The 23,535-nt window shown below is 48.8% G+C and overlaps 2 protein-coding genes across 5 annotated transcripts; one reads left to right on the top strand and one right to left on the bottom strand.

Moving 5' to 3' along the window:
* Positions 1 to 731: 731 nt before the first annotated feature.
* Positions 732 to 22,865, bottom strand: LOC122367604. The gene is made up of 17 exons (XM_043340866.1): positions 22,667 to 22,865; positions 20,578 to 20,667; positions 19,878 to 20,034; positions 18,342 to 19,039; positions 17,587 to 17,743; positions 17,212 to 17,297; positions 16,549 to 16,614; positions 8,795 to 9,029; positions 7,028 to 7,142; positions 6,499 to 6,684; positions 6,111 to 6,199; positions 5,192 to 5,408; positions 4,861 to 5,045; positions 4,302 to 4,495; positions 3,101 to 3,169; positions 2,556 to 2,654; positions 732 to 1,645 (listed from the first exon to the last, which is right to left on the bottom strand). The coding sequence occupies exons 2-17, from the start codon at positions 20,658 to 20,660 to the stop codon at positions 1,378 to 1,380; spliced, it is 2,904 nt and encodes a 967-aa protein (XP_043196801.1). The 5' UTR covers positions 20,661 to 20,667; positions 22,667 to 22,865; the 3' UTR covers positions 732 to 1,377.
* On the top strand, positions 9,488 to 14,517 carry LOC122367605. 4 transcript variants are annotated; one of them, XM_043340868.1, is made up of 8 exons: positions 9,488 to 9,502; positions 9,550 to 9,563; positions 9,979 to 10,096; positions 10,820 to 11,145; positions 11,548 to 11,687; positions 12,101 to 12,259; positions 12,509 to 13,690; positions 14,117 to 14,517. In XM_043340868.1, the coding sequence occupies exons 6-7, from the start codon at positions 12,161 to 12,163 to the stop codon at positions 13,085 to 13,087; spliced, it is 678 nt and encodes a 225-aa protein (XP_043196803.1). In that variant the 5' UTR covers positions 9,488 to 9,502; positions 9,550 to 9,563; positions 9,979 to 10,096; positions 10,820 to 11,145; positions 11,548 to 11,687; positions 12,101 to 12,160; the 3' UTR covers positions 13,088 to 13,690; positions 14,117 to 14,517. The 4 variants fall into 4 exon arrangements, with proteins under 4 accessions (XP_043196803.1, XP_043196802.1, XP_043196805.1 ...); XM_043340867.1 differs by lacking the exons at positions 9,488 to 9,502; positions 9,550 to 9,563 and having other exon boundaries at positions 9,843 to 10,096; XM_043340870.1 differs by lacking the exons at positions 9,488 to 9,502; positions 9,550 to 9,563 and having other exon boundaries at positions 9,843 to 10,096; positions 10,820 to 11,191.
* Positions 22,866 to 23,535: the final 670 nt, after the last annotated feature.

Genomic DNA, 23,535 nt, shown 5'->3' with positions numbered 1-23,535 from the left:
CTCTCCAACTTCCTTTAAAATCATGCCATGATGGTTTCCTGACATCACAATCACACCCACCCATTCACCAGATGCCGAGACATGCCCCAAGTCGAAGACCGGGTGTGTTGCAACCGGGTGGGTAGAGACGGCACCTGCCTCCGTCGTCAGGCCGTGAGTACATAGTAGCAAAGCACCCCGACGTTATCAAAGCAGAATTGCGCTTCAATCCAGTCACCAGAAATGTAGTGTGATTCATTTTAAGTTTCTGTGTAGTCGATCCTTATTCCAGCAGGAAATAACGAGGCAGAATAGATTCCATTTTGATTTAATGCGCGTAGTTTCCAGGCCCATTGTTTTGTGTATTTGTTGGCTACTAGGCTTTCATCTGAAATGCCAAACATTTCATATGTGGATATTTTGAATTAAAAAAATCCACATACTCTTGATGGAATAAATTGAAATTAATAGAATCATCGATTCTACTTTTACTTCGAGCCAAACATAATGAATTCCGATTCTCATGTCACTAGAGCATTGTTGGAGCAACATCATTGACTCATATCCCGAATCATGGTGAAACAACCCCGGAATTATAATCGATTCCACTGGAATGGAGCGATTTTTCAGAGCGAGTGTTTGGCACATGTGAGTTATTCATTGCTTTTGTTCTCGTGATATCAAATGCCGTGCGATATGAAACTGTTCCAGAAAGCTAATTTGTCCTATTCGATAACAATCAGACACTGAAGTTCTCGTGGTAATGAATGACCTCTTTTATCATGAGTGACGTTGAGCATGGATATTCAACAATACAGAGGAAGCTCGTGAAACATCACAATGAACAACACTTGACAATGCTGCCCTCAGGAATGTGTCGCCTTCACACAAACGGCAGCATTCGTAACTATGGGGATGCTCTACCACGGCGAGCGCGCCGCTACCGGACCTACTGACCTGGCCCATGCCGAGCAGCACAACCGAGCCATGCGCTGGCAGGCGTACAGAAATTTCATTCTGTGGTGGTATGTTTTCACAATTTGTCGATAAATATGTCGGCTTTAATCGCGTTCATTCTTGATCACCATGTAGCCTATCTATGTACATCAGTACCAAGTAATTGGATACATATTATGGATCAGGTGGCTGTTCACGCTAACTTCGAAATGCACTTTTACATTTGGCAATATGAAGGAAACAGAGGTATACTGTGCTAGCACCGTCCGCGCTCATCCTAAAAAAACTGCACTCAGTTCTTTGTCATGTTCTCAGGTGGGGATCACTTGGCCGAGGCAACCGCCAGCGCCTGCCAGCGTGTGTGCTGTGGGCCATCCGGGACGCCTTCCCCAGCCCGTCCGGCCACTATGTCGGCTTCCGGGAGGTCGTCCTGTAAGGCAGTTAGATGGTGCGCCGCTGCTGGTGCCGCTGCCACTCGTGGCGCATGTCCTCCGCCTCCTCGGGTGTAGGCTGCGCCGCCCCCCGGTGGACGAAGCGGCTGAGCCGGCGTGGGTCGTCCTCGGCCAGCGGCCGCTGTCCCAGCACCGGCCCGGCGCGCCGCCGCTCCAGCATGTCGCTGAGCAGTCCGGCGACGTATGGGTGCGACTTGGCCGCTACCACACGCCTGGGCTTCATTTGCCCTCTGGCGCGGCTGTACACCATCTCCAGCCTGTGAATGCGACATGCTTGATTTGTAAGTTTTGTTTTGTTGTTTGTCACGTTCGCTCACTGTCACAACAGCAGTCTAGAATAGCCATTGTTTTGATACACACTAAGTTACACGAGTGAGAAAGCAGTGGACAAGTCGCGTCGTGTGAGATGAGCGGCAACCTGTGAACGTTGCCGGACGGCGCCAGTGAAAATGAGCCGCCCTTTTCCGCATAGAAACAATGTAATATGGATGTTTAATGACGTGCTCGACATGAGTGCACAAAACCTATGTTCTTGTGAATAAAATATCAATTTGAAGTTATTTGCTTTAATTGCGAAGTCACCAAATAATTGCACGTGATAGAATATACGCTTGCTAAAGCGTTCCGATAGGCTCCAGTGTTAAATTCGGCGCGGCAGTGTTAGGTGGACGGCCAGCTTTAATGACGCATCTCATCCCCGCGTTTTTCATTGTGTTCTGAAGCTATAGTCGACGATAGGAGGGGAGAGTGCGATATAATCGCCGTCGAAATCGATGCCGCGAGACGGGAGTAAGGGTTTCAAATTGATCGGGCCGCCCGTCTCGCAGTAAGAGCGGACCTAGTCAGCCGATTCAGACCACCCGAATTCAGTAGAGCCCAGAATGAATTTTTTTTCGGCGATATACACAAAACCCGTGCACCGACATCGTGCACACCTAGCAAACAACAAGAAGCCGGTCGAGACGTCTCATTTGATACAACCAACTCTGCCCTGCGACATGCAAGTGAGCCGCAAGCCGCGAACATCAATAAGATGGGTTTGCTTTATTTATAGGAAGATGTAACCAAAGCCCGTCATCCCCATCCCATCCCATGGGCAGGCCATAGTTATTGCAAGACATACCTACACCACACAGGAGCAGCCACACGCAATATCTAAGAACTCACCTCGTCCGTCCCTCGCGGTCAGTCAGGTCCTGGCGCTGGCCGTGGTTTGAGTTGTAGTCGATAACAGCCATCCTCTTCCGCGTTGTGAACATCGGCGGCCTGCAAAAAGGTGCATTCCTTGCATCATACTGCGCAAGATCCTACAAAACAGCCATGTGCATTCTTAATACCATGCATATTGCATAGCACACGAAAGCAGGCAAACATAACTGTTTGAAGTTGAATCAGTTTCCAACCGGCTACCCAATATACGTTTTCTTCCTACCATTGGCCTGCGCTACATCACCTAGACCCCAGAAACATACACAATCCAGTAACAACTTTCGCGGCGCATCAGAACGACGGCGACCAGCCCGAAAAGTTGAACAGCACTGTCACCATAGCAACATAGCAAGACTATTATAACACCATTCGTCGGTGACGGTAAGATCTGTGGTCAGCGAACTCACTCGTTCTGGATGTACTGTGTATGCCATGGGTCTGTAAGCACTTGTTAAATAAAACATGGACAATTTACTAGAAATGCACATGTACCTCTTACTCACCAGAAGAACAGCTGCTTCGGCGTGTAGACCAGCGTGAGGCCGTGGAAACTTTCAACGAGTCCCGTGTGCCTGAAGGACAATGAAATCATCGTCACAAACGAAAAAAAAAATAGAAGTATTCGCAACAACTTTGCAAAACGCAACACACCAACTATGCATATCCAGGGTTAATCTCAAAGGTTTTATTAAAAAGGAGGTTTGCATACGAAATGGCCTTTCAGCTCCAGGACACTTAGATCGTATCGCTTTTATATGGTCAAAAACGTACCTACTCAAGCAGGTCCAAAGGCTGCCATTAGTCAAACATTATGGGTTGCGTTACCCCTCGCAATCCCATCAAATTGGGCAAAAGCCTGAATTACGGCTAATCAAAATTTTGTCCCACGAAGGGTTGCCTAGATCCGATTCTGAATTCCAATACATTAACCCGCGCACTGCCGGGGGTCTGAGCCACCTTCGCACTGTGGGGGGGGGGGGGGGCCTCAGGTCAAGATCATGACCTCACCGAAATAGGTCATGTTGCATATCATTTGATGCGCATCGACGAGACAAATGCAATGAACGTCGAACGGAGTCTCTATCTCAATTCAATCTCAAGTTATTGCACAAAAACCGTTGGTGACCTCAGGTGACCTCGGATGACCTTTTAGGTCTTTCAGGTGATATATTCCAGTTGAACCATCAACAGGGACCAATAATATCACGTTTCTGTGCATATTGAGGGAATTGGGTGGCATTCAGAAGGAGTTGAAATTTCTCCCATAGACTTATAATGGGGAGGTCAGAAAAATGACCACCGATATGAAAATTCCGAGATATACGTTTTGATGATGTTCATACCCTTCTTCCATCCTGTGAGTTTCAAACTGTTCCATTCACTGGTGTGGCCATGGCGCACTCACAAAGTTGAGAAATCACACTTTTAGGTCACTTCACTTAAACTGCTCTGGTGACCTGACCTCAGGTGACCTGGGGTCAAAATTTTCACACAATGTGCGGAAATGTTGGGGGAACAGGTATGCAAAAAATTTTTCAGCTATCGCGGAAAAACCTCAGGGGGGGGGGCACATATGTGCCCCCCCCCCCGGCAGTGCGAGGGTTAATTGACTGCTTTCAACACATGCCACAAAGGTGATCTCGATTCTTCCCTTGTAAGTTGATGCCAGGCACGTTGTGCTACAGCTATAATGATGGTACTAACCTGTACCGAGCGAGGTGCGGCAGCTTCTTTCTGAGCTTGTCGCCCAGCAACACCTTCGTCATCGCCGTGTGGGCGGCGCTGCCGTACTCCAGGTACGGTGGGTGCTCGGCCGGCTCCTCGCTGTCGTGGTGGCAGCGGTTGAGCAGCGTTGCGTGCACGCCGCACACATGGTGGGCGGACATTTCCACGCTTTTCTGTATGAAAGAAAACAAATGTGCCAAATCATTAGTTGTGGATAGTCTCACTTCACTTTCAGGGTGGCCAGGGAGGTGTGTGCAGAGTTGTGCTTTGAGTCAGGCTCACCCCGCTTTGTCGGGTAGCCCCACAATGGAAGGGAAAAGTCGGGTCACTGGAAATGCGTATTGGAAATCTAGCATCTCCACACGCCAGCGCTCGGAACGCTCGTGGCTTCCTGCCAGGTCACGAGGGGTTGCTCGGCAAAGCGGAGTAAGCCTGACTCAAATCACAACACTGGGTGTGTGATGTATAATATGTAGCCATCAGATAATACATGTGTTTCAAACAATACCCTCTAAAAAACAATATTCCGTTTCCGTACCTGCATGACAGCGGTCTCCCCAGCGCAGGTCTCGGCACTCCACCACAGGTGGTTTTTTAGGTGACGCACCCATAGCTTCAGCGCCTTCGTTTTTGCAGTGTCCGACGCCTTATCGAGCTCTTTTCCGAACAACTTGGTGGCGTGCCACAGGTCAAAGCTGTAGACGACCCCCGGGAGAGCGTCACCTGAAACAAATGTGCCGGAAATGGGTGGCTGCGCATGTGACGAGGACGGCAGTTGTTCCGTCACTATTGAAGTACATTAAAAAGGGTTTAAATTAGACAAAGCCAGCGTTAGATGACAGATACAGGCAGCACACAACATCACTCACATATAAGCTTTTTGACGCCCATATGCTGGTCGGAGACGTACTCCGCCACCGACCACTTGGGAGCCTCTTCGTCTTGGTCGTCGTGATCGATGGTACAGCCGATGGCCTCACACTTGACCAGGCAGCCAGCCATGTGCAGTTGCATGAGGCACAGGCGTGCCCCCTCCTTCTCCAGTTTGGGGCTGGAGAAATCCGTCTGCTGCCGGCTGACGGTGGCCTGTGACGATAACGAACGGGTATTTAACTTCTATTGACTTGACTGGATACGACTGCTAAATTGCTCAGCTAGGTATCCATTGATCGTTACAGAAATAAGATCTATTGGTGAGGTTGGTGTCATGCTGCATGCGGTGACACCTGAAAAGGTCTGAACTGTGTTTTAGCTTGTGAATTCAACTTAACACGGCAATACCGTACTTGCATTGTCGTGGGTGTGAACGTGAGAATAACTCGAATTTTGAAATACACAACGGACGACTTTCTGAACGTCGTACATGAAAACAAACACCATATGCGTAATCAGCGTGTCTATGTACGTGGGAAACGATGCGAAAATGAAAACATTTCAAACTCTTTTAGTGGTTAACATGATTATACTTTAATGGGTCTGAAAGTGAGAAATTCGAATTTTCAAACAAATTGCGCGGGGGTTTCCGAACGTCGCACATTAAAATAAACACGATATTCGTAATCAGCGTGTCGAATATCACGGGAAAAGTATCGGAAACCAAAACATTTCAAACTTTTGTCGGGATCGACGCACCCTAACATAACACATACACAGCACAAAACGAAATCGCAATGGAATGCACATCGCATATTGGCCGCAAACCTTGTGTAATGACCGCTGCCTTGTGTGTACCAAGGGTTGGTAATAATATAAGACCAAGATACGCCAGTATTCAATTTGAAATATTACCTGTGCGACAATCTTCTCCGTCTTCAGATCGATCATGGTATATGTCCCATATGCGGCCGAGTGCCCCGGGGAATCATTCTGGCAGTCGCCTGCGTGAAAACAAGATTGAAGCACAGCTTAGAATGGCAGCTCATTGCCCCTGGTTATATAGTCTATATGGTCTATATAGTATTTCACATGTGGCTTAACATCTATAGCAAAATAATCCCTTCTATTAATAGACACCAACATTTGTCAGCATGCCAGTTACAGCTGGATCATGGAAGTTAAAACAGTTTTTACGACTCTTTACAACAAAATACGTTGTTGAGCGTACGCACACGCATGCATGCAACGTATTGCATTGGTGACAACTTTCGATACTGTCATAGCAATCATTTCTACATACCAGCAAGCAGAAGACCCCCCGGGGACTCGGCGATCCTCTCTTGTAGAGCGTCACGGCACATACGACCGAAGGCCGCGTCGATGGCAGGGCCGGTCACATGATGCGAGAGGCGGTAGTAGCTCGACATACTCATCATCCCGATGTTGGTGAAGGTGAAGAGCCGCCTGATTTTCTCAAACGTGTTGCCTGGAGCAAACAACAGAAACATCTTATTCACAAATCGGAGCGTATGATACAAAGAATTGTTGAGATTATGTGCTACAAGTTCAGGGGACGCTAATATATGTTAGCGAGTGAGCGAGCGAGTTCTCTCTAGAATAGCAGCAAACTCTCAGCATGCGAGGCCCGACCCGGCCGGTCCACCCTGCGACGCCATTCAGAGACAAGGTCATGTAGAGAAGGTGAATATACAGAGCCGCCCTATGGAAAAGTCGAAACAATGTGGTTATGTCATCGGTGACCCAGTGTCCACCAGTTCAGCACAGCGTAGTAGGGCATTTCTGTTAGACACCTAGTAGAAATGTCTTACCGGACATGACGATTGACCCCGCGAAGACCACGTCCAGGTCAGATACCTGGCCGTCGCGTGGCGACGACCACCAGCGTCGCACCAGACGGCCTGGAGCTGTACACGACGAACAGGTCTGCCAGCAGAGGAAAAGAAACGTCACACATGTGGAAAGAACAAAAATGACTACTATCCTATAAGGAACGAATCGGTGCTCCTATGCCAGACTGCAAAGTATGGCACGCAGGTCGACGAGGCGCACCGGCCCAAGTTCTAAATCCGCACCAACCCTTCAAACTGAGCCGGAAAATCCGCACCAAAGCGGGCTGAGAGCCCAAAAAATCCGCACCAGCACCGAACCCACAGGCAATTATAATGCAAGGGACTTTATTCATCTCACTATAATTATTTCCCGTCCAATTTCAGTTTCACTTACCGCTTGAGCAACGCTCACCACGGGACCGCGCCGCGCACTTGTACCGTAAGTTTGAAATAGAGCAAATAGACGGACGCCGGTGAAAATAGGGCGCCGGAGGGCATATTGGGTCATGTGACATTCGGAACTTCCCCTCTGTGGGGGACGCCGGTGAAAACAGGGCGCCGGAGGGCATATTAGTCACGTGACATTTGGAACTTCTCCCGCTCCAAGGGCCTTCTATATGCCAAACATCACGTGTAAATTTCACGAACCTTGATCAAATCGCCCTAGGCGCCCTGTTTTCACCGTCGTCCTCTGTGGGCCTTCTACATGCTAAATGTCACGTGTGAATTTCACGAGCCTTGATCAAATAGCCCCAACAAACTTTCGTATGAGTGAATCCAATGACGTCATTCCCAAGTAGCATGCTGATTGGCAATCCAAACCAGCTGCTCGCTAATGTGACATACCAGTCACCACCGCAACCAGTCTTTCGTTCTAATGACGTCGTCATCACGATAATTCCCGAGGCGAGAATGGATTTGTTCTGCCGCAATTGTTAGTTCGTAGAGTAAATTTAAAACCTTGGTCCGTAACCGTGCGTCACCGTGGCTGACACGCATTTGTAGGGCCTCTTGTAGGGCTTTCCAAAGAACAGTCAACAAGGGAACCCGGCCGGGTAATAAGACCACGCGAAGTCCGCAGTCCGCACCGCACCAAGGTCCAAGCGTTGGTCCAAGCCAAATCCGCACCGCACCAGGCCAGATCCGCACCGCACCACTCCAAAATCCGCACCAGCCGAACAAGCCCGCACCGACGAGATCTCGTCGAAATTGCCATACTTTGCAGTCTGGCTCCTATGCAACTGTTGCAGCGATTGCAAGTGTTACCATCATCAACACTTATGTCTATGCTTTGTCTTCAAAATAATGTATGTCCATATGTAGTTTCCAGACTATAGTTCATCGCTTTTTTAAAAGCAACATTCGAAACGAGACAAAATGTACAAGGCGGCTTTCTCCGCCGGTCAGCCCAGAGAAGAGCCTGTTCAAGAACGCACAAACGACGCAGAAAAGTATTGATGGAAAAACTCATGATAAACGTAAAGATTCCATCCGGGAGGACGGACATGCCGTGGCGATCATGACTGAAAGGGATCTACATTAGAAGAAAAAAAAACTTGAGATCAAACATGTTTTCTGTTAATGCTATTGAAAGAACCGCACATCAGTATCCGGACACCATGTACAATGATGCAAACATAACTGAAAATTAAAAAAAAAGTTTCTCCAATTCTTCTTGTAAGAATCACCACAAGTATATAGGAACTTTCCGAGCTGGAAGGATAAGTCATATACACGATCACTCACCCAGGAGACGCAATACGACAGAGAACATCTCTTTACAGAGTGCAGCGCCCTGTGATCACACACGTCACACAGGACGGTGAGGCCGTCGAGGAGCTCCTCGAGCTGACCGGTGACCACTAGGGCGCTGGGCTCTCCCCACGACGGACAGTCCTCTTCTTGGACGTCTTCATCTCCGTCACCCTCTCCAGGCCAAGCCGGTGTGTCTGGCTCATCATCCGAGTCGTCCGAGTCATCGCTGTTGGCAGAATGACACCAACTTCAAATATGAATAATAAAGAAAAAAATAATGATGCTGGGTGAAAGTTTTAATGTAAGCAGGCATCTCCGTGCTTTGTAATGCACTGGTGACGTTTTCAACCATGTCGGACAACGCATTGTGCAAATACGCTCCAAACTCAGACCGACGGATGGGGAGTTGTTAAAGGGACTATCCCACCTTCGAAAAAATCCCGTTTAGGATTCGGAAATGTTACTTAGGGCATTGTGACGAATTCTGCAAGTTTTTACGCGTTTTCATTGTATACTTTTTGAAATATTGCGACTTTTATATTTCATCGTGACGTCATTTAGATCGGATCTGTGACGTAATGAAGGATTTACTTCATGCCAATGAAGGGGGAAATTTGGCAGCAAATATATTTGCTTTCAAATATGACGCGGCTCATACAATAACAAAAGTGTCTCTGATTGGGCATTTTGTAGTTGGTGGTATGATAGTCAACTACGCGCCCTAATCCACGAAGAAGAAGAAGAAGGTATGATAGTCAATGTAAGTATGTTTGACTTCCTGCATGTAAAATTCAAATACTAACATCACAATTCACATAGGAAAGGAACATATTTTCACCATAACTTTTAAAAAATTTGTGTCAATTTGGAATACAATTGAAGTGAACAAGTGTGAAATTTGAATGAAAATATCCAACATTCCTGACCTAACCTTACCTACTTTGACTTTCCTAAAAAGTTTGTAATACCCTTAATACCAACCTAAAACCCCCATGCCAGATGTCTACAACATACAAAACTTTCAACCAGCCTACTACAGTAACACCTCACAACCTATTCCATTCTGAACCTATTGATTGGGATTTTTGTATACCTACTTTTACTCATTGCATCCTAGCTTGCTATTATAGCAAACATGCAGGTATTTAAAGAAATGTTTTGTTTTTCCTTCTTAGCTGTTGAAATTTCTTGAATGCCAACACAACACAACACACCATGCGCACGACAGAGGTCTCCGTCACTGCGGAAGGAAGATCGCAATGCTGCTTGGAGGCTGTTGACAGAAAGTGATCAGTAAGTTATGACCCTATGCATAATGCTACAATTATTATTTTTTGTATGCAGGGAGTTGGTCAGAGATTGAACATGTCTCAGCATCATATATTTGAATGCTGATAATTATGTATACGAGCATTGACCAATCAATTGAAACTAGAAAAGTAGATAAGTGCTTAACAAAATGGATTGGTGAAGATTAGATTGCCTATATAAAGCATGCAATGTTGACTACATAACATACTGCATAAAATGTAGTCTGTTCCATATTATGTTTGCGCCTATGGTCAAAGCTGCTTCTTCAATTTGCTTCTTCGTTCAATGTAGGGATGTAGCCAAGGGGGTGGCCACGGGTGTCATGGTCTCCCCCAAAGGCGAGAAATTAAATAAAATAAAATAAAGATAAATAAAAACAGCTGTACCATACCCCCAAAAATAGTGGGCCAAATCCGAGTTTTCTTTTTTTGGAGGGGGTACGACACTAGGCCGCGACCTGTGGCCCCTCCCTCAGTAAAATCTTGGCTATGGCTCAATAATTTGAGTCTATGCTTTATGTCTATGACTATTCTATACAGGAGCTATGCAATCCTGTTTTCTTTCTAGGTTCATGCTGTTCTGAGGTGAAACATTTTCCTGGCATGGTGGCACTTTGTCAGTGTGGGGTGAGGTAGGCATCCACTGTGATGTGGCTGACCCTGTCGGCTCCCACTCCCCCTCTGACCCGGCCATGCGTCCCGCCAGGTTGTCGTGTTCCGCCAGCTGCTGCGCCGGGGTTGGCAGCGCACAGCCGCTACCAGCTGACACGCCGACCGGTGCGCGGCGCGCGTGCGCCGGGCGCCGACGGCCGCCGTCTGGCAGCAACAGCGCTGCCAGTGACTCGCGCTGCTGCTGCAGAAACTGGACAAGGATCGTAGAATCCTGGCGTGTTTTTGTAACGTCCATTAGAGTGATTTAGACGCAGCGTGTAGAAAGGACTCGTTTATTGACGTGTGACTTTCTGACAGCTCAGTCACCTGTTGACGGCGGCGCACAGCGTCACCTACCCGCCCTACAGCCGGCCCAGCAGGGTGAGTAGTGAGTACCAATACCCGCCCTGCAGCCGGCCCCAGCAGGGTGAGTAGTGTGTACTGAGTAGCGCTCAGAGTTAGCTTGAAGTTGTTGAACATGATGCACTGTTTTTCATGAGTCGTCCCCATCGCTGCTTGTGACTTGCAAGTTCCTTCTTTTTCGGCAGTGCGTCCCAATTATATCAGCGATTTTCACCTCTGAGAAGTGTAGTTGCCGTACTAGTGAAAAAGCGTGTATCTTTGAAATAAACATTCCGTTTCATCTGCCCACTACCACTAACGCCCCTCTGCCCTCTCCTGCAGCGGACGGGGAGACCCACCTGACCGCTCCTTCCCCCTGTTTTGCTGCAGGCGGGGAGGCCCGCCCTGACCTTCTCCTCTACCCTCTGCCCTCTCCCGCAGCGGACGGAGAGGCCCGCCCGGGCCCAGTGCCGCACGGAGAGGCGGCGGCGCTGGAGGCCAACACCCCGGGTCGCGGCCTGTAGCTGACGGTGCTGGAGCCGCGAGTCACCGTGGTGGCTGGCCATGGAGACTTGGAAAAGGTGGGTCTCCGCGCAGCGGAGGAAGGGGCGGCGGCTGACAGTGGTGGCCGCCAACGGGGAGCTGGGCGGCGTGGGTCCGTGCATAGCGGGGATGTTCGAAAGGGCAGCATCAGCTGCATTGTTTGAAGAGCTGCTGCAGTTAGGCGTTGAGATATGATCGCAGACTTGCAAGGAGATGGGCTCCTGAGATGCGTGCTTTTTTGCTCCGATGATCCGGCTGATCGCTGTTAATCTATGAGGTCGCATCACCCGCCCGCGGTCACCAGGCCGGGGAGGTATATACGTCTACAGCAGCTGTGTTATTTGTCTGTCCCGGTTGTATCACCCAGTCCTCCCCCGTCCCCAGGCCGGTGAGGTGCGTCTCCCAGCATTGCTGGTGTATTGTTTATCTGTCCCGGTTCCCCCGTCCTCAGGCCGGTGAGGTGCGTCTCCAGCTGCGCTGTCAGACGATCCAGTGGAACGAGCAGCAGCCCATGTACCCGTCCCGGCTGTGCCGGTGTGTCTCCCAGCTTGAGCGGCGCCGGCCGACCGCTGCGCTGCTCTACAACTGCCACGTCCACACACGATGCACGGTCAGTCATTATACCGAGTAATGCTAATTATAACCGCGGGTGTTTTGTTAGAATGGCCCTGAGAGTGTGCCTTTGTTGTGTGATTATTGTTGAGTGCGTTTTCTAGTTGTGAAGTACACTGTGGTAGGCTCGACATAACTACTCATTAGAAGTGGCGGGAACACTGCTCCAATGCCCTATTGTCGATTGGAAATGAATAACTACGGCCGCGGCTCCTGACTGTATCCCTTTTCCCCGTGCGCCCTACAGGTGACGGCTGACCAGGCGGTGCTGGTCTCGGCCGCGGCCGACGGCCAGCCCGCCCAGGAGCACCAGGTCGCCTCGCTCTCCTCAGCCTGGGTCTACTGGAAGGCCCTGCTGGCGCCGGCCCTGTGGGCCGGCTCCCAGCACCCGCTCACAGCAGGTGTGCCACTACTGCCAGCTGAGCGTGCGCCAGGGCGGCCGCCTGCTTCGGCTGCACCGGAGCCTGCTGGCGCCCGGCCGGGGGACCGCCGGCGCCGAGCCAGCCGGCTCGCAGCTGGACCTGCCACTAGAGACGGACCTGTGGGACCTGGACGTGCGGCTGTGTCAGACCGGCTGGTGCTGGGCCGGCGCCGCCCGGTGCGCTGTCAGCTGGACGGCCGGCCCGTGCTGGCCGCGCCCCAGGCGGCCGACGCGCCGGCTCCCGGCGGCGAGCGGGCGGTACGGGCGCTGCTGCAGCTGCCGACAGCTGCCGCCGCCGCGGACAGCTGCCCGCTGCTGGTGGTCGTCTCCGAGCCGGCCCTGCTCTGCTGGCAGCCGGCACTGCTGCTCTGGCTGTCCCTGGCCACTCAGCTGGCCAGCAGCTGAGTGGCCCGGCGCCGCCGCCACTGCCCCAGCCGCCCGAGCCGCCGCCGCCGCCGCCGCCGCCGCCGCCGCCGCCAGCGGAGGACCGGGCGTCTAGCCGCTCCGGCCGCCGCTCGCCGGCCGTGGATGTGCCCCGGCCGCACGGACACTCAGGTACCTCGCGATCGGCACGGAGCCACACCACGGAGAGGAACCTACCTGCAGTGTCATCCAACACCCCCGCTGCGGCGGCCGTCTCCCCCACTCCGCCGGCGCCGCCCGCCGCTCCGACTTTGGCCTGGCTGCCGGCCCTGGAGCGTCTGGAGGTGCGCCTTCAGATCAGCGCGGTCACCGTCACCGTTCCGGCCGGTCCAGAGAGCGGCGGCGGGGCGGCCGGGGACGCGGAGCGGACGGCGGACCCGCTCCCGGCCGCGGCCGGCCACCACCCGGCGCCGGTACCGGGCCGGGTCCGCAGCAGCAGCGACTCGGGCCACCGGTACTGCCTGCACGGACAGCTGGTCTCTGTGCTGCCGTCAGTCCGACTGGACAGCGCTGCGCTCAAATCGGCCGCCCTGCCGACAGTGCCGGAGGTGCCCGTCCGACTCACCAGACCTTCAGCGGCCGCAGGTCAGTCGCGGCCGCCGCACGGCCAGCTCATACCGGCCGCTGAGGAGGGCTTTTCCATAAAACTCTCAGTGCTAGTGATTTTGGCATTGGCATGGGGGCGGGTATTAGTACTCACTACTCACCCTGCTGGGGCCGGCTGAAGGGCGGGTAGGTCACGTTGTGCGCCGCCGTCAACAGGTGACTGAGCCGGTGTACCGATCCAGGACCTCAATTATGATTATAAGTAAAACGGGATGTAGGGATGAAGTCAGCTTGTGCTCAAGACTGACGTCATGAAAATCGACACGTGAATATAGCGGGCATGTTTGCTCCCTGCCCTGCTGCCGTGCGGTCGTTCGAATCTCTCCCAGTTTGTCGGCCCGTGTGTCTGTCTGTCCCGTCCCCCGCGTGTCTCTCCGCCGGGTGACGCCGCTCTGTCTGTTCCAGCCGGCTCCCAGCTGCGCTCGCCGAGCCAGACGCAGCAGGTGATGTCGCCGTCGGTCGTGGTGCGCGACTGTGCGCCCATCCCGCGTCCAACGCCTCCCCCCCCCCCCCTCCACAACGCGCGCTGTAGCGCCTGCCGAGCGCCGGCTGCTGCCGGGCCCGCCGTCGTACTTTTATGGCCTTGCGCCGTCAGTCGCCAGCTGGTGGTGGCGACCCGTGATCGCTCGCGTACGTTCGCCGGCGCGCCCATTGCAGAGAAGGGGTTCGCGCATGCCCATTATAGAGGGGCGCCCTTGCGGAGGCGGTACGCGCTACGCTGTAGACACTACTGCTTGTACCTGGTTGGGTAGCTCCTTTGCACATTGTTTGTTCATGGATGTAAATACAAGTTACATGACTGATGAGTGTAATGCTTACATTTTTGATCTAAGAAATGCCACAGGGCAGGTTACCTCGGTGAGTTTCTGATATCAACATACTGAACATAAGAGCAGAATAATTATCCATAGAGCGTTAAGGATTTTAGTCACCGAATTCACCTGTCAGTAATTGCATATGGTGGCACCATGAGCATGAGTACCTTGCCTTGTCCGATCCTTTTCACAACAAGCAAGTAGAATCTGGGAAAAGCAGTGCTCTAAAATTGGATATTGGTTGGGTGTGCCGATGAAGAAGAAAAAAAATCCTAGGATGAGAAAAACAGAAAGAAAATAACTGCAGTATTTTTGTAAACTGGTGTAATGCCAATTTTTATGCTTACTGATAAACCAGGATTTCATGTCAGGATCTTGACAGGGTGTGGAACAAAAGGATGTGGGTGCATCAACTGTCAAGTGACAACTGACAAGTGAGCTGGCTGTTGGGAATACATGAAACTCTTTTCAGAGATCAAGTAAAGTCGGTCATTCATATTTTAGGGATAAAAATATTTCCCCATTAGGTGTGATTTGCCACCAAAAAGGCTGAAAAATGAAACACTGGGGAAAAGGCAGGGAACTTACAAAGCATGCGCATATGTAGATAACTGATGATTGTCTCTGTTCAAGCATGATCTGAGTCTGCAGCCTGTTCTGTTCCACATGAGTTACCGGGACAGCATCACACATGAATTTCTGCGTGCTTTAAAGTTTAAAGCACGCAGATCCATTTAAAGTTTAAACAGAAATGCCTTCATTTCCTTAAAATATATTCATTTTTCACACAAAGACAACAAAAATGTACATGTAGGTGGGTGCTGTGGCAAGAAATTACATACAAATGTATTTTGCCATGTAGGTACCCTTCTTTCACAGCACAATCATCAATCATAATTAAGAGCACCAAGACGTTCTTTGCGACTTGCGAGCCCAGCCGTGTCAGACCAGCTGATGCAGGGGCTCTGTCACAGGGGGCACAAGGCCTAGTTGTTATGTCACAGCACAATGTTGTATAACCTGCTATTCAAGAACACTTAAATCTTGAAAAACCTGTAGCTCTCTTTTGTCGCCTCACTTTTCGCACTCTTGACAAATCAGTCGGATCAAGACTGAAACTTGAAGAGGATAAGCTCTTTTGTGGGATGTACTTGCAGTTTCAATTCAATGACATAAATTACTCGAAATTACCATTGAAATTGTACTGTACCATGACGAATCTACCATTGAAAGAAAATTGTATCATATTCATGACCCTGCTATAAAAACTGAAACAAGCTCCAATTGCATATGATAAATTTGGCGATGTTTATAAATCTTGCTGCCTTAAACAAGCAAATCTTCAATTTGTTTCCATTTCAGGAAATGGAAACAAATTGAAAAAAATAAAACAAACGGTAAATTTATCCAAACCCAAGTCCAAACCCAAGATAATCAATCAATTACTAATTATCGCCGAGGCCGCCGCTGGGTGCCGCCGGGGCGCCGAGTCAGCAAACGCCAGCTTATTCGTAAATCAAGTGATACTCTACTCGAATGCGTAAGAGGCGTTCAAAGGGCAAATGACGTCATCAGAATGCCGTTAATGGTTAAGAGATTGGGCCTTGTACAAGGCCCATTTTCAAATGAAGGGAACGAATTTCTTCAACACCACGAGGCCGCGGGGGTTGCAACCTAGATAGATAGTGGTTTCTGAACCTCGCCGCAAACTTGGCTATCTCAACTCAAATTTAATGTAAAGGTGGGATAGTCCCTTTAACGAGCCGTTTTACGCTGATGACTGGTGACAGTTCCAACTACATTTACAATTTACAATCACAATTACTCGTTACAATTACAACTACTCGTTAAAATTACAATACGTTTTGACGTCAAAACATTATAACTAATTGATTTAAATGAAAGCGATTATTATTCGGTGCCATGGAATCATATCATGCACCCACGCACATACCATGCTTCCGAAAAGGAATCACAATCGGTGATCAGTGTTGGCCCAAAAAAGTATTATGCGCCACTAACCTGTCTGGGAAGCGAGAAGGTGTCCACGGATCTTCGGGCCCCCGCGACGCCGTCGTCTTGACGGAACTGCGAATGTGAAGTGTCTATGAATAGCATTAAATAGTATTGCTAGCCTTTCCATTAGCACTACAGACACTTCGAAAACCGACTCTATTTTGATAATAAATAAGAGCAAGCGGAAAAACAGGGTGTCAAATATTATGACATTAAACTAGGCTTACACCACAAGAGAATCTATTTTGGTCCACCGAATAGGAATCTCTTTTGGAGTAAGTCCAGTTCAATTTCATAACATATATTTGCTCTCCACATTAACATGTCTCTAAAAAGGGTGTCGATGTGTCTCTAATGCGAATGAACAGCATACTTGCTGACGGTTGGCTATGGTGTTATTGTTACAGTACCGATGGAAAACCAGAACCATTGCAACGATACTAGCACCGTTGCAACGACCTGGTATTCCAGCGGTCCTGTAATATTATATTTATCATCCAATATAACAATGAATTCACACGATGGTTAATTCATTCGAGGCACATCGAAAAATCACAATCAAGCTAATACATATAAAACCATCAAACAGACGCAGTGGCAGTGGCGCAATGTCAGCGTCGCCTTATACTTGGAAAAGTCCAAAATATAATGACAAAATGCCAAGCCTACCTTGGAGTCCATGCTGCTGGTGTAACATCACGTGACGGTGCCGGCTCCAGACGATGTGAAGCAGCAGGTCCCGGCGCTGAAGAAACCTGTAGGCACATCATCACCAGCATCTCATATTTCAGTACCAACTGTCATATCGCCAAAAACTGACGTTTTCGGATTTGACCTATTTGCTAGCGTACACCAAATTCACAATTTAAATAGTTTTATTTTTAACCAGTATCTGTGTCCACGAGTACAGCCATCAGATCATTCCCCGCTTTAAGAAGCACGGAAATCAAAACCCCCGTCGACGGTGATACCCCCTGTTTATGGATTCATCATTTTCAGACAAGGTGGCCTGGTTAGTACTGAATGTAAATAGCCGAGCATTACCATGTCAAGGAGCACTAGGATGGCTTGCTTTGGCGCCACTCCATGCTCACGAGCGAACGCCTCCAGCCTCTCCCAAGTGGACCGGGGCACCACGAAGCGGCGACGACGTACATCGGCGCTCTGTGAGAGGCGCCTCCGCTTCTTTGCTGATGCAGACCTGCTCAGATAATAGACAAGCAATCCAATAGTAAACACCTATTACGAAATGTAGACATAGCTTGGGCAAGTAATCTGATATTGATAATTAATGATAAGCAAGAACCATGTGTATAGTGCAGTGCAAGGATAAAATACTTCGCGGTGTAATAGTTATAATGCAATCAACGATATTTATAGAATACTTATTATTTATACTAATACTTATTAATTTATAGAATATTTATAGAATTCAGATGATTATCAAGGCATTGGTAAGCTGACATTTGCCGACCAGTGAACACTGCTTTCTTGAAACATTTCATTCAATAGGGTAGGGTGGGGTACTTTGGACATAGTGGCCATAGTCGCCAGGAATTGGCGACCATTTCCGTAATTGGGTCTAAACTTATAGCTCCTAAATATTTCCCCGAATTTCATAAAACAACTATGTCCAAATTAACCCAACCTACCCTATCTTTCACAGTTAACTTTAAGTTACTGTTGAATACAACAAATCCTAGGGTTCTCACTCTATGCAAAGGCTGATAAATTGCTATTGATAAATTACAATACCAGTACACTGCAGTTAAGCCAGAGCTGGTAAAAAACATACTCACAAGGTTAAACTTAAACGCCGTTTGCCATTCCGATGCTGGCGTATACGCTGGGTTGGGCCCAAGTCCGCTGCAGGGTCGCTGGCCGCTGGCGGCGACAGGTCCGCTGCAGGGTCGCTGGCCGCTGGCGGCGACAGGTCCGCTGCAGGCTCGCTGGCCGCTGGCGGCGACAGGTCCGCTGCATGGTCGCTGGCCGCTGGCGGCGACAGGTCCGCTGCATGGTCGCTGGCCGCTGGCGGCGACAGGTCCGCTGCATGGTCGCTGGCCGCTGGCGGCGACAGGTCCGCTGCAGGCTCGCTGGCCGCTGGCGGCGACAGGTCCGCTGCAGGGTCGCTGGCCGCTGGCGGCGACAGGTCCGCTGCATGGTCGCTGGCCGCTGGCGGCGACAGGTCCGCTGCATGGTCGCTGGCCGCTGGCGGCGACAGGTCCGCTGCAGGGTCGCTGGCCGCTGGCGGCGACAGGTCCGCTGCAAGGTCGCTGGCCGCTGGCGGCGACAGGTCCGCTGCAGGGTCGCTCCTGGCGGCGACAGGTCCGCTGCATGGTCGCTGGCCGCTGGCGGCGACAGGTCCGCTGCAGGGTCGCTGCTGGCGGCGACAGGTCCGCTGCAGGGTCGCCGCTGGCGGCGACAGGTCCGCTGCAGGGTCGCTGGCCGCTGGCGGCGACAGGTCCGCTGCAGGGTCCACCTCGATGACGATCGACACCTGGAGATTACGAGAAAGATTGAAACGGGAGTAAAAAAATAGCAACGGAATCAAGGCACCGAAGTTCGCAAATCCACGAAAGTGCGATCACGCCGCGAGCGAATAATGAGACGAGTTAAGGTCTACGCACACCTTGTATCATTCGGTAAGCGACTTTCCGTTGGCCGCAGGAGGTCACGGCGATATTTGATTTCCCCGGACGCCGAGTCCTGGTTGGCGGAAACACGTTGCTATACTTTCCGCTTTGCTCGTGATTCGGCGTCCGGGGAGGCCAAATGTCGCCGTGACTTCCTGCGGACAGTGGAGTCTTCCTGCATACGACTATCCGCGGGCACGAACTGAGCGGGCACGAAACAACACGGAGCGGCTGACTGCCCACGGCTATATGCAGTGACTGGCTGGCGCGGCGGTACCGCACACTGGAGAGGAAGATGGAAAACATGAACAAAATTCCACAAGGCAATCACGGTTTATGGAGGCAGACTAGCCTATTAAGATTATAAAAAATGGGCAAAGTACTGAATATTGGCATAAACCATCGATGCAATGTTGAATGCAATGTTGAAAAATCGCCCAATATTTCTTGGACTCGTACTGGCTAGAGCTGTCTGACATCTTCTGTTCTGTGGTTGCTGTAATTACGAGTGAACGAATTCTTGCAGAATTATGAGAAAAAAAAACTCGAGTAAGAATGATGATAAAGCAAGTGTAGACATTATTTTCTGTTGTCTTCAAAATGGCTATCAATAATTTTCGTAAATATCGATGGTTTATGAAATAAGAGGGGTGGGAGTTTGACCCGCAATGGGCGTTTTGCCCCACTCTACCCTATCCTCACCTTATAGGGGACAGCAGCCTTCTTGAGAAAACCCGAAGGGCGATAGTCGTCCTCTTGAAAGTGTCGGCTGCACACATACAGTGTCCGGTTTCTGTCAGGCCCCGAGATGCCTAGAGCGTTGAGCCAAGCCTCTCTCCTGCTACCAGAAGCTGGTATCCTATGGAATAAGAAAGGAAGCCTCAAGAAATGTCATATAGTCGTGTCTGATTTGGAATGAGTCAATCCCCATGTGAAAACCCAAGTCCCAACACTTAATTGAAAGAAAAATGAACTACTGAATATATCACTTCAACTTTTATTTTGACACTCCAAAATTCTTCACTGATCTTGTAACAATCAAAGTTTTAACATATTTTTGCCAAAGGTAAAGAAAATTCATGTTTCAAAGTTATCGATAAACAGTAAGAGATGTCCGTTTTCTTGAGCTAGAAAAATGGCTTCAAATTGAACTTTGGTCTCCGATTTCTCGCTTACGGGTTCGAACTTCGGAAAACCGACTTCAGGGTGTGGCATAGGTGGGTCAGCTCTAGTGAAAACCGTTTTGTGTAAAAAGGTGAGTCTTCCTTCAACATGATACGTCACTCACGAAGCAAAACAGAAACAAGAAAAATCACATGTATGTTATATGAACATCTTGTACAAATAGAATGCGTCGTTGTACAGTCTGAACACATACTTCACTGCAATTTCAATTGCTTACCTGTGCAGTGCAGTCTGTGTTTGCTCAGTTTTGTGGGATGATGTGTGGTTTTCACATCCTTCCACACAACATAGGTTCTTCATGGTAAATCTGTAAGGTGTGCAAATTTGTATTACTATTTCATATCAATATCAGGCAGGTTAGGATTATTGCTATTCCAATTTCAGCAAAAATCACTAAGCATTGGTTACTATTGCGTTTGTAATTCAGAAGACAGAAGTCATCCCCATAGAAAACAGGGAGGTGGTTCCAAATGATGGCAGAGAACTGGGATAATCCAACGGTAGGGAACTGGGTCTGGTAAGCTGCAGTAGAAGTAACGATTTCACGTTAGTGGACGGCGGGAAGTGGTTCAGCCAGCCGCGAATGGCAGCGAAACTGGGTCTCCATGTATGTAGGTACTGAACGACAGGAGACCATTCACTGCAGACGACAGGGGACTGTGCTGAGTAGGTGACAGCGGACGACAGCGAACTGGCTGGCTCCAGTGTGTGGATGGCAGAAGTGACTTTCTCGAAGAAGTGGAACAGAAGTGACTTTCTCAGCTTCCCACTTCTTTCCACATCATTTTAGCATTGTATCATTTAAATCATTAGGGGCCAGTCTGCAAAACATGGCAAGGAGCTCGATAATATTTTTAGGGCAAACAAAATCCTGCCCCGAATCAGAATGATGTGACCAGGAGCAGCAAAATGCCTGCCCCTAATTATCTAAATGATATAATGATACCTATACCTACCTAATGGTGTGGGAAGAAGTGAGAAGCTGAGAAACTCACTTCTGTTCTATTTTTTTAAACTTCTGCCCCATATTTTCTGTTTCTGACCTAACATTCCTGAAACCTGCCACTTTTTCTGCCCCAATCTGTGGTGTCTGCCCTGACAAGATCTAGTCAAAACCTGCCGCATTTTGCAGACTGGATTAGAGGTAGGAATGGGGCTGCCCCTGGTCTCAGTATTCTAAATTGGGGCAGGATTTTGTTTGCCCCAAAAAATTTGTTGACGTAACTGCCACGTTTTGCAGACTATACATGACACAAAATTACAGCAGTGCGCCAGACTAAACTCTGATGGAGTGCATGGAAACATCCCATAGATGGTGCGACTTGTTATTTACATCACAGGAAAGATGTGCCAGTTACATACTTTTCGGTCTGCTTGGAATGCACATGCACTGATAACATTGGATTATGTAACGCAAGCAACCAGTGGACGGCCTCAAATTAATTGTGGAATAAAAATTAATGACAAACACAGGACAGAGGGGGCAGTCAAAGAGCATGGGTGTAGGAACGTATCTCTTTGGTGAAGGATACCCTTCAGCCAGTCTGCAAAACGTGGCAGGTTTTGACGAGATCTCGTCGGGGCAGATATCATGGATCGGTGCAGAAATCGGGGCAGGTTTGAGGAATGCTGGGGCAGAAACTGGAAAACCTGGGGCAGAAGTTGAAAAATTGGGACAGAAATGCTATGCTCAGCTTCACACCACCTCCCACATCAATATAACGTTAGATCATTCTCATTATTAGGGGCAGCAATTGACCTGCCCCGGGTCTCAGCATTCTGATTTGGAAAATCTCGTCGAGCTCCCTCCCACATTTTGCAGACTGGCCCTTCACAAATGTTTCAAAACGATGAAGGATCACCGATCATTCACCAATAGTCCGGCCAAATTGAGCTAAGATGGAGTTTCTCCAATGAAATATTCTCCAATATTTTTTATAGATTGGTTTCTATCGAGCATAAACACACAGATACCATGTCGAAAAGAGTCAGTGATGCATGCAGATGACCCAGCAAAGTTATGGCCGACTATTTGACAATGACAATAACATGACCCCATCCAACCCCATCCTCCACCCATATTTTGTCTGCTCCTACACCCATGTCAAAGAGCTAGCTAAGAACAAATTATCATTTATGATGTCCATAGCAAACCATCCGCATAGGACATTTCGATTTGCTGAAAAACAAGATCAATACCACCCTGACCCGACATCCATATCAATATCTCAATCTAATTCATAAGCAGTACCTATTTCTGCAAGACTTTCTGAAAGGAAAAATACATATTCCCATATTTTTCTTACCTATGCCTTCGTACGGAAAAACAGAACTCATATTTCGCCTCACTTCAAATTCTTGCCGGCCATGTGTTTCAGTTTCTTCCGATCGAGGTCAAGTTCAAAAGCCACCATATGAAAGAAAAACTTCAAACGTCTCACAATGCTGAAGCCCATTTCCCACACTTTTTTCAAAAACCGACATACGGGATATAGGACTTCATAGTTTGTTTTTACCTTCTGAAATAATCTTCTGGTACGATTTTGCACAATATCATTACACAAAAACATGAGAAAAAATAGCTAATCCATCGTATACCATTCCCGACCATGAATGCATGAAGGTTTTTTTGAACATGGTAAAAAAATCCAGTCGCCTTAGACATGATTCCTTTGTAATATTATTGCATTTTATTTGAAAAGTAAGGTTGTATGTTGATAATTAATATATAATTTTCAAAGAAACTGGCCATGTTTAATTTGTTTTGCATTTAACTTCGTAAAACATTTAAAAATCATAGCTCATTTGGAATGGGTCTGGCCCATGTTAAACCCCATTTCCCACACTTTTTTGGAAAAAATGAACTACTGAATATATTAGTTTAAATTTTATTTTGACACGTCAAAATTCTTCTCTGATTTCGAAACAATCAAAGTTTTGACATATTTTTGCCCAAAGATAAGAAAACTAATGTTTCAAAGTTATCGATAAACGTAGAGATGCCGGTTTTCTTGAACTAAAAAAATGGCATCAAACTGAACTTTGGTCTCCGATTTCTCGCAAACGGGTTCGAATTTCGGAAAACCGACTTCAGTCTGGGACATAGGTGGCTCAGCTCTAGTGAAAACCATTTTGTGAAAAAAAGGTGGCAGTCTTCCTTTAATTAACGCCTATG

Source organism: Amphibalanus amphitrite, unplaced genomic scaffold, assembly GCF_019059575.1.
Source record: "Amphibalanus amphitrite isolate SeventyFive unplaced genomic scaffold, NRLGWU_Aamphi_draft 000881F_arrow, whole genome shotgun sequence".
NCBI classification, from domain to species: domain Eukaryota; kingdom Metazoa; phylum Arthropoda; class Thecostraca; order Balanomorpha; family Balanidae; genus Amphibalanus; species Amphibalanus amphitrite.
The sequence above is the reverse complement of the archived record's forward strand: the minus strand, read 5'-3'. Positions and strand labels throughout refer to the sequence as shown.

Bases quoted from the DNA above. Each gene is read 5' to 3' on its own strand.
- LOC122367605 (XM_043340868.1), top strand. From the start codon at position 12,161: ATGTACCCGTCCCGGCTGTGCCGGTGTGTCTCCCAGCTTGAGCGGCGC. The intron at 12,260-12,508 runs GTCAGTCATTAT...TGCGCCCTACAG, and splicing joins ACGTCCACACACGATGCACG to GTGACGGCTGACCAGGCGGT.
- LOC122367604 (XM_043340866.1), bottom strand. From the start codon at position 20,660: ATGAAGAACCTATGTTGTGTGGAAGGATGTGAAAACCACACATCATCC. The intron at 6,685-7,027 runs GTAAGACATTTC...TGTTTGCTCCAG, and splicing joins GGGGTCAATCGTCATGTCCG to GCAACACGTTTGAGAAAATC. The intron at 1,646-2,555 runs GTGAGTTCTTAG...TCGCATTCACAG, and splicing joins GACCGCGAGGGACGGACGAG to GCTGGAGATGGTGTACAGCC.